Source organism: Podarcis vaucheri (assembly GCF_965113315.1).
Source record: "Podarcis vaucheri genome assembly, chromosome: 7".
In the NCBI taxonomy this organism is placed as follows: domain Eukaryota; kingdom Metazoa; phylum Chordata; class Lepidosauria; order Squamata; family Lacertidae; genus Podarcis; species Podarcis vaucheri.
Window position 1 is genome coordinate 42,374,089 of NC_138765.1, and position 10,172 is coordinate 42,384,260.

A 10,172-nucleotide genomic window follows, 5' to 3' on the forward strand; every position below is an offset into this window, starting at 1 on the left:
TCCAGCTGCCTTGAGAGGGGTTTTGCCCCCCCAAAGCATGTAAATATATATGTTTATTTACACCAGTTTCTTTGCCCACCTCAGTGTGAATGTAGAGCTATGTGATCAACAATTCGTTTTCAGCAGCATCATAAAGTAAAGGGCATTAAAGATTAAGTGGCTTATATAAGGTTTTAGTAGACAATCCCCTGGCTCTGCCTTCTCCTGAGGTCAATTTTCATTATCAATCAATCAATCAATCAATCAATTGCCATCCAGACATGTCTCAAGGGGGCATGTGTGGGCCCCCTTGGGAAGTGGGGTGGGATATAAATTAAATGCATATATAAATGTACAAAATGCAGCAGAACACCTAAACCAGAGGTTTAGCTGCCATGTATGGCAAAATAAACAAATAAACGAGTCCCTTCTTTAAAAGTGATAGAGAATGGAAAAAAGAAAGGTGCCTTATATCCCAAGTTAGTTCATTAGTCTGTCTAACCTTTAACCAATCAGATACCCTCCAGATGTTTTGGACTATAATTCCCATCATCCCTGCCCAATGACTGTTCCAGCAAGGATTAATGGGAGTTGTAGTCCCTAATAACATGATGGAACAGACTGCTCTCCTTGTTTAGAGGTCTCTCAGCAGCTGCTACATGGGCACCTATCAACGATACTGCAGTACTGAGTTCCCTGCATGAACCAGGGGTTTGACTGGATGAGCTTACAGGTCCCTTCCAACTCTATGGTCCCATCTGCCCTATATCTCTAAAGCAGTGTCACACCACTTAAAAAAACCATAAAGGTAAAAGTAAAGGGACCCTTGACCATTAGGTCCAGTCGTGAACAACTCTGGGGTTGTGACACTCATCTCGCTTTATTGGCTGAGGGAGCCGGCGAACCAGAGCAGCGCATGGAAAGGCCGTTTACCTTCCCACCAGAGTGGTACCTATTTATCTACTTGTACTTTGATGTGCTTTCAAACTGCTAGGTTGGCAGGAGCAGGGACCGAGCAACGGGAGCTCACCTCGTTGCGGGGATTCGAACCGCTGACCTTCTGATCAGCAAGTCCTAGGCTCTGTGGTTTAACCCACAGCGCCACCCGTAACTTCCTACGAAGAACCATGGGGACTGCAGTCTGTTAAGCGTACTGAGTGTTAGGAGACCACAGGAGCCAACTCCTAGGGGCCTAGGGGGCTTTGCCCCCACATAAAATATTTGAGGGGGCCAGCCCTGTCCCCAGTTGATGGGCACGTTGTGTGTGCAACGTGTCATATGATCAACTATGCAGGGTGTGGCTTACCTGGGCCCCCACATCATTTTATTCAAGTTGGCACTCTGGTAGGAGACCCCTATTTCCCTCACAGAGCTACATATTCCAGAGTTCCCTGAGAAGAGGAATTGACTGCTATACTACTCTGAGGCTTGTAGCTCTGTGAGGAGAATAGGGGTCTCCTAACAACTCTCCGCACCCTAGACATACTAAACTTCCCAGGATTATTTTGAGAGGGGCAGTAAACCATGACTGTTTAAAGTGGTATGATACTGCTTTAAGTATACGGTGCAGATAGGGCCTATCATTCTATGTTTCCCCCTGTTCTGATTTTAGCAGTATTTTGCTCTTGTAGTGCTCTCTCAGGGAACAAAGATCTTCAGCCTCTCCAAGCAATGCCACAAACAAATCCTGATGGTGGAAACATGCATGCAGAACAACTTTACATGCCTTTGTAATCTTGCAGATAACACCCAAGACCTATTTTCAGCTTCTGCGAATGGCCTGTGAGGAATGCACTTTCTGATGCAAACACAGCACAGACTAATGAGGAGACTAGCTGTATTATTTGTAGCAGTGCTACACCACCTCGGAGCCTCAGCTGCCGCTGCTATTGCTTGCAGCAGTCTGTTTGAAATCCATTGAGAAAATATAAGGGAGCATGCAAGCGTACATAGAAATCCCAACTGTGTGCTACTGAGAAAGGCAGAAGCCAAAACGAGTCACTAAAGACTGCAAAACATATTTGACCATTCACTTATTTAATAGTTGGTGTGGTGGACTGGTTAGAGGAGTGACCAACTCTCAATGGCCAATTGGAAGGGTGAAATGGGGATGGTAAGAGACGCATAGACCAGACTAAGCTAATGTTTGTCCTTCCAGATGTTGCTGGACTGCAACCCCCATCATCCCTGACCATGCTGGCTGGGACTGAGTTGGAGTCCCTCAACATCTGGAGAGACTTGGATGAAAGGTGAGATATAAATGTATATGGTCAGGAGCTGCAGAATTTATCTAGATCAGGGTTTCCCAAACTTGGGTCTCCAGCTGTTTTTGGCTACAATTCCCATCATCCCTGATCACTGCTACTGCTAGCTGGGGATGATGGGAGTTGTAGTCCAAAAACAGCTAGAGACCCGAGTTTGGGAAACCCTGGTCTTGATGAACCTTCCCTAACCAGGAAGGTGATCTGGACTACAGCACCTATCATCCTTAAACTGGCTGCCTGGAACTAGTAAGAGCTGGAGTTCAAAACATCTTGAGGGCACCAGGTTAGGGAAAGGTGATCTAGATCTAGATACACACATATTGAGGTATACTGAAAAGTCACAAAGATCCAAAAATTAATGGACTGAAGTTAGCCATATTTCTTAAGTTCTGTGGTTCTATCAAAGTCAAACTTAGTTGGCTACAACCCCACAAGGTGTGAACTAGGCCACACAACAGATGATGTTGCCAGTTTGTGGCCAGTACCACTTCAGCTAGCAGGTGGGACTTATGTAATTGAACACTCCTCTATTTAAAAACAAAACAAAACCAGCAACCCGTGTCAGGGAGAAAATGAAGTTAGAAGTTAGTTTCTAACATAGAGGCAATGAATGCGGCATCGAGGGGGCAACGTGAGCCCCCTCTTACAGACCTGCACAGTGTTACAGGTTAACTACTTTGTCTACTTTTTGCAGAAAGTAGGTATCACAGACAAAATTCTAGAATGAGAACTTCCAACTATCTATTCCCCATCTTGGCAGCAAGAATCCTACAGAAAGATACCTAGCCACAAGGAAGGTGACACAGTCAAATTGGTTAATCCATTCCTGTTCTGCAACCAATTCCTGTTAAGCTGATCTTGCCTTATATAACAAATTATGTCTATTAGATGCAATCTGTGCATTTCTGCTAGCAATATATATGTGTGTGTGTTTGAGTGTGTGAGAGAGATATAAATGATCCCCCTGGAATTCAGCTGAAATGTTTCCTATCCCCCCTCCACTCCTACTGTTTGAATTAAGTGATAGGCCATTCCATATATTAAGGCACATTTAAAGAATGCTAGTTCTCTAGAATTCCTAAAAGGCGAATAAGTGCAAATGCCTTCCCTTCCTCTAAGACATCAACTCCAAATAATCAACAGATCCGTGGGAAAAGCAATATAAAAATGTTAATAATAACAAAAGTTGCTTTTTTATACCTCATAATAACAACGGCAATGAAATACAGGCTATGCAAAGCCTCTTCCTCCTTTTTGTTTTAAAGAAAGTGGGTGTATAGAAACAAAAAAAGGAAGGTCTATAGCTCAGTAGCAGACCACACACTTGGCCGGCAGGCCAAATTAGTTCCACTAAAATCAGTGGAAGAAGTTCCTTAATGATTAAAGTCAGCCATCCCCAAACTTGTGCCCTCCAGATGTTTGGACTGATCAGATGTCAAAGAGATAAACAACTACCTGACATTTAGAAGACATCTGAAGGCAGCCCTGTTCAAGGAAGTTTTTGATGTGGGACATTTAATGTATTTTTAATCTTTGTTGGAAGCCACCTAGAGTGGCTGGGGAGGCCCAGCCAGATGGGCGGGGTACAAATAATAAATTATTATTATTATTATTATTATTATTAGACTGCAATTCTTATCCGACCCAGCCAGCAGGGCTGCTGAGAGCTGCATCTGGAGGGCACCCGGTTTTTGAAGGCTGGGGTGGAATGTGAGAAGATCAAATGCCAATAAATAAATGGATGATAATCCCAGATTTCTTCCTTTTCTTTTTTTAGAACATAAGAGCCTGGTGGATCAGGCAAAAGGCCCATCTAGTCCAGCACTCTGTTCTCACAGTGGCCAGCAGCAGTGAGTCCCAGCATCTGCCATTCAGAAGTATACCACCTCCAACAGTGGAGGAAGAACACAACCATTGTGTGTTCTGCCTCCACTGAGAACCTTCTCCTCCATGAATTTGTCTAATCCTCCTTTAAAGTCATCCATGTCGGTGGCCATCACTACAACTATGCAAAGTGCCGACTTTTACTTTAAATTTTATTTTAGTACAACCCACAAAGTCCCCAAGCTAGGATAGCTCAGAGCATGAGACTCTTAATCTCAGGGTTGTGGGTTTGAACCCAATGTTGGGCAAAGGATTCCTGCATTGCAGGGGGGCGGGGAGTGGGCTAGAGGACCCTCATGGTCTCTTCCAAACCCTACGACTCTATGATTCAAACCATTTGGAGAGCTCAAGCATCTGGGAGGTTGGCTTAAGTCGTGAATAATTTGTCCCATTGATTCCACAGTTCAGCTGCCTTTGACTGCTGCATCCAACTCATCTGTTTCCCACCACACAAACCTTACAATACATGTGGCTCTCCATGTATTGCTGGACTGCAACTCCCATAATCCCAGACCATTGGCCATGCTGGCTGGAGCTGATGGCCTCCGCCCATGCTTAGCAATTCCTTATTAGTACAGCCACTGCTGATGACTGGTTGTTTCCCTAAAACACTGGAAGTTTAAAGACATCTACCCACCCTCATTAATCCCATGAGAAGGTTGGGTTCTGATCTGGATTCTACCACAGACACAAAAGTCCCTGACCAGACACGAGCTCACCCACTAGGCATCTCTCAGACCTCTGTCCACAAAATGAAGATAAAAGTGATCCATTTCACAGGGATGTTGGGAGGATAAACGGATATAAAATAATGTATTTGAACTATGAATTGTTTGTGTTGTGGAGCACAATCCATTGCACAGATGAAAGATGCCTTTAATTCAAAGGGGCTTCCTCCCAGCTGCATGCATAAGGAAGGAAAGGCATTGTAAAAACTGTTCATAATGGCAACATTCAAATTGTCAGGGTTTTAAATTCCTTCCCCAGCACTAAGGGCAGCTCAGAATATATACTGTTAGAAGCAGCTTTATCCTCTAGTCTAGGCCAGGGTCTTCCAGAGCAAAGATTTCTAGTCAGGAGGAGGACCGGACTGCAATTCCAGTCAGAAGAATCACAGCTAAATGCAAATTATACATGTGTTCCAATCATGGTAATCCAGTATCCGAACTGGGCCGAACCTTGCCGACGCATTTTTTTCCCCAACCGAACACTTCCGAAGACAAGACAAGCGCTGCGCCCGACAATAGCCGAGACAAGCCGAGTCTTGCCGATCTCCCAAGAGCCTATTCGAGTCTCTTCTGGGCGCTGTCCACCACTTGCACAGCCTGAAACCTTTACCTGCCACCCCAGGAACAAGCGAAGAGATAATAGAGCCCAGGGGTCGGAGAACACACAGTGGTCGCTGTAGGGGTGTGTATGTATGAGAGAGAGAGAGAAAGGAAGCGCGCAGCTTTGCAAACGAGTGTGCATTTCTCCTTCTCTCTCGCTTAGCAACACGCAAGCCGCCTAAAGGGCGGGGAAGGCTCTTGCAGTCAGCAACAGCAAACCTCGCTCTCCTTTTCTTGCAAGGCAAACGCCTTGCAAACGGCAACTGGGAACCCAAAGCATTGCATTGCAATGCAATGCTGGGATTCTTTCCCCACGACCACCTTTTGGCTTCTTTTCGTTCTCTAAAATGGGAACACTCTATCCCATCGTCCATACTCCCCACTCCCCAACCGATGTCCCCCTTCCCAAAGGAACACCATTCGTCCACCTCCCAAAGCAAGGTGCAACCAGATGCAGCGACTTGTTCGTTGCACCGGCACCCTCACTCGCTCGGCCTGGGTGCACGATGGGGCTACGCAACACCTGTGCCTAGCCAGCTGCCCAAACACAGCCTTTCTTCCTGGCACACATACACACACCTCATGGGATTTTCAAATCAATATAATAGATCGTTAAGCAGGATCGGCCGCTGCGGAGCAGAGAAGGAAGGAAGTTGACCGGAATAGCTCCTATGGCGCCCCGTTAAGGTGTTGGGGACGAAATTAAGCGGGGTTTGGGTGTCGTGCGTAAAAAGAGAGGGGACGGAGCTGCATCCTTCGTTAGCTGGCTGCTGATTTATTTCCTCCCATATCCCAGCTTAATTTGCAGTTGCAAGCCAAATTCTGCCATAATTAATTAAATGGGGGGGGGGGTGTTTAGAGGCTCAAATCTAGAAAGGAGAAGAAGGGAGGGGGGGAGAGGACGATAAGCGTCAGCGAGGCTTGCTTTAAATCTGCCTAATGAGCAGATTTCCACCACCCGATAGAAAGAGAGAAATGAAGCAGAGATAGGCGATCCTGCCTAAGCAGCCCATGTCCGGAGATCAAATGAGGGAGGAGATCAGGAGGGAGCTCAGGGAAGGAGATAAGATCCCGACATTAAGCTTCATTGACAGTGTGATGTTTAATGGCTGCGCCTGGTTGGACGATCTCGGCCAGGCACATCCTTCCCAGGACCCTGCCAGCCCCTCCCTGCTCCCTCCTCCTTTCTTTGGGGTGGCGAAGGAGGGAGAGCAGCAGAGCAACCACACTTCAGCACCAAAGCTATAGAACAGCGGACACCTGGAGCTTCCCTGGTTAGCATAAAAAGGAGAGAGGGTGGGGCGGGGTGGGGCTGGATGCCCACCCCCCTCTTGCCCATCCGCCTTCCCAGCCTCCTCAATCCCTGCTCCAGATGTTGGCCTCCCCGCAAGAGGGCCCCTCCAAGGCAGCCAGCAAGGAGCAATCCCCAAGCAGAGCTTCCCACTTCAAACATGGCGGACGCCCATTCATACAACCAAAAAGACCTGTTCGCCTTTTCCCTCCCCGTTGGTCTCTCCCCCCCCCCCAAGCCCACCCCGCCTTGCCAATTCCCACAACAAGAAATCGGGGGGTGGTGCCCCCTCCCTTTTGAATGGCAACATGCTAAAATCATTGGGATAGGCACAACACACACACGCTAAATAAGACTGCTGTGATGATGTAAAATCCTCAAAGGGGGACTTACTTCATCTGCTTCACGATGGTGCTTTTCCCGGATTCCCCAGCCCCTGTTAGGACAAAAAGCCAAAAATAAAACCCCGATAAAGGCAAGATCTGGCGAGGGTGATAATATAAGGAGATCAAGGAGATTACATAGGAAGGAGCAGCTGCACTAATGGTTGCCACGGCCGGGGGGGGGCGAAGAGGAGAGATCATGTTTGTGCAATTGAGGTTTCCGTGCAAAAGGGATAATGGTAGGGTAGTTTTCAATGCAGAAGAATGGGGAGGTGGCACAGAATCATACCTGTTGGGTGGGCTATCGAAGGTTTCCATTTGGGCAATACAATGGATTTTTTTATTTTACTTTTTTTTGCACATGATGCAATGAGGCTCAGCAAAATCATGCCTAAAAGGAAAGGGCCTGCCAGTGTACGTGTGTGTGTAAGAGATGGGGAGAGGGAGGGAGATAGCGGAGGGGAGAGATGGAGCATAGTTGTACAATAGGTGGGGCAGAAGATGGAGGATGGAAAATAAATCACACCTAGTTGGTGGAAGGGAATGGGTGTCCGCCCCCCCCCCCCGCGCCGCCCTTTTAACTGGAGAGAGAAGATCGTATTTGCGCTCTAGAGTTGACAAGGCAGGCAGGTGGGGCGAGAATGGCAAATAAGTGTGTGTGTGTTTGTTTGTTTCGAGGGAGGGGGGAAAGCGATGGCTCTGCCCAACAAATGTGGCAAGCAGAGCTGAAATGCCAATCTAAATAGGAAGGTGGCCGGGATAGGGGCTGACACACGGGAGTGCTGGACCGGGGGGGGGGTCTGGCTGTGTCAGAATCCTACCTGGGTGTGGAGGGAGGGAGGGAGGGGGCGCAGCTGGGCTCGAGCCCGCTTACCTAGCAAGAGCAGCTTCACATCTTTGGCCGCGCTGATGCCGTCCTCCTTGAGGTTCTTTTCGATCGCCTTGCTCCTCTCCAAGGCGGCTCTTTCTTCGGCGCTCAGTGTACATCCCATGGTGGCCGGGAAATGTGTTCTCCCGGGCTGGCGGACACTTCTCTCGGTCCCCCCAACCCCCCCTTTTTATCAGACACTCCAAGGAGGAAAAACGGGAGGGGAAACAAAAATTAAAACACAACCACCAACGCAGCAGAAAAGCAAGATAGGAAGAAGCGGGGTGGGGATGTAGATCTTTGTTTAGATGTCAAAAATAAATTAAAATGAAGCACCAGGGGGAATATAATACAGATTCTCTCTCTCTCTTTCTGGCTGGCTGCCCCCTCGCTCTTCTCCTTCTTCCTTCCCGGCTCTGCGTCTCCGTAGCCCCAGCAAATCAATGCATCCAAATGAGAGCCGAGCCTTCCGGGGGCTGGCAGGCGCTGCTGGGGGGGGGGGTGCGCTGGAAGGAGACGAGGGAGATCTCTTGCGATGGGAGAAGGAGCAGGGCGCGATGGGCTCTGGGCGCCCCCTTGCCTGGTCTGGAGCTGGGCGGCCTCTTGGGGGACGCGGCAGCGGGCGGGCGGGTGGCGAGCGCGCTGGGGCTGCTGCTGGCGTCGGAGCGAGAGCCGAGCCCTTTCCCCTCTGGGCGGCTGTGTCGCCGGCGGGATGCCTGCCTTCGTCGCTGGGCTGCTGCCTGGACGGCTCTCGGGGCGAGGCGCTTCCTTCCTCCTGGCGAGTCTTCCTCTCCTCCCTCCCCCGAACCTGGGGGTCTCTAATGGGCGGCGGCGGCGGCGATGGCTGCGAGCGATCGCATCGCTCAGCCGATCCTAATGGCAAGAAATGCAGAAAGGGGCGACGCGAGCTCGCGGCAGCAGCAGCGGCAGCAGCAGCAGCCAGGCGAGGAGGAGGGAGGGAGCGGGGAGGGCGGGCGAGTGCGCCAGGGCTGAGCCGCGCCGAGGCTGCCTTCCCTTGCACAGGCGAGGCTGGGCTGGCTGACGTCGCCCGCGCTGCCCGCGCATGCGCCCGCCCGGCCGAGAGGAAGCTCGGCGAGGAGGAGGAGAGCGGGCCGAGCGAGCGAGCGAGCGAGAGAACGGGCCGAGGAGCCGCTTCGAGATGCGGCTGCTGCTGCTGCCGCCGCCGCCAAGGAGCCTCTCTCCCTCCCCTCCCTCCCAGTTCTGCAGTTGTGCAGCCGAAGTGGGGAGGGCTCGGCGGAGCTTACAGATCAGGGATGGGGAGGCTTGTAGAGTCGGAGGGCCACATTCCCTCCCGGGAAACCATTTGGGGGCCACTTGCCAGCTGTGGGCGGGACAAGAGGCCGAAGTGGGCGGGGCAATGGGGGCACGCCTTATCTTTGTGTAGGATGCTAGTTCACACTCACACAGGGATGCCAACTTGAATAAAATCATCACGTGATGTGGTGCACCCACAGTTTTTGAATGGCAATGCCCAGCAACTTGGGGGGGGGGAGCCCCCTCAAATATTTTATTGGGGAGGGCAAAGGGACACACACACAAACACACACCCCTTTCATCCAGAGGAACCAAAGGCATAAGAACATTAGACAATCCTGCTGGCTGGGTAGCTCAATTGGTTTGAACATGCTGCTGGTAACACCAAGGTTGCAGGTTCGATCCCCATATGGGACAGCTGCATATTCCTGCCTTGCAGGGGGGTTGGACAAGGTGATCCTCAGGATGCCTTCCAACTCTACAGTTCTATGATTCTATAGCAATCAGGCCAATGACCCATCTAGTCCAGCATCCTATTGTCACAGTGGCTGACTAGACATTCCCCGCTGTGGTTCCCAGCAACTGTTTTCCAGAAGGATATTGCTTCCAACTGGCCATGGAATATACTTTCTCATAATTTGAATCCATTGATTTGGGCTCTACCCTCTGGAGCAGTAGAAAACAAGCTTGCTCCCTCTTTCACGTGGCAGCCCTTCAGATATTTGAAGATGTCTATCACATCACCTCCCAATCTCCTGGCTGAGCACCCCAACTTCCTCTACCATTTATCATGAGGCTTTGTTTCCAGACCCTTGAATGTCTTGCATCCATCCCCCGATTTATAATAAGTCTTTCACCTAACTTACCTCATAGGGTTTTTGTGAGGATACAATGCGGGGT

General features: G+C 49.8%; 1 protein-coding gene across 2 annotated transcripts in view; it reads right to left on the reverse strand.

The window, feature by feature from the left end:
• GNAO1 (G protein subunit alpha o1) overlaps positions 1-8,993 on the reverse strand; it is a 162,890-nt gene extending 153,897 nt beyond the window's left edge. Inside the window, exons 1-2 of one of the 2 annotated variants that reach the window (XM_082232380.1) lie at positions 8,004-8,992; positions 7,140-7,182 (exon numbers count right to left, since the gene is read on the reverse strand). In XM_082232380.1, coding sequence (XP_082088506.1) covers positions 7,140-7,182; positions 8,004-8,121 — 161 coding nt within the window. In that variant the 5' untranslated portion in view covers positions 8,122-8,992. Of the gene's footprint in view, positions 1-7,139; positions 7,183-8,003 lie in introns of both variants that reach the window. The other variant, XM_082232379.1, reaches the window with a different exon arrangement.
• Positions 8,994-10,172: the final 1,179 nt, after the last annotated feature.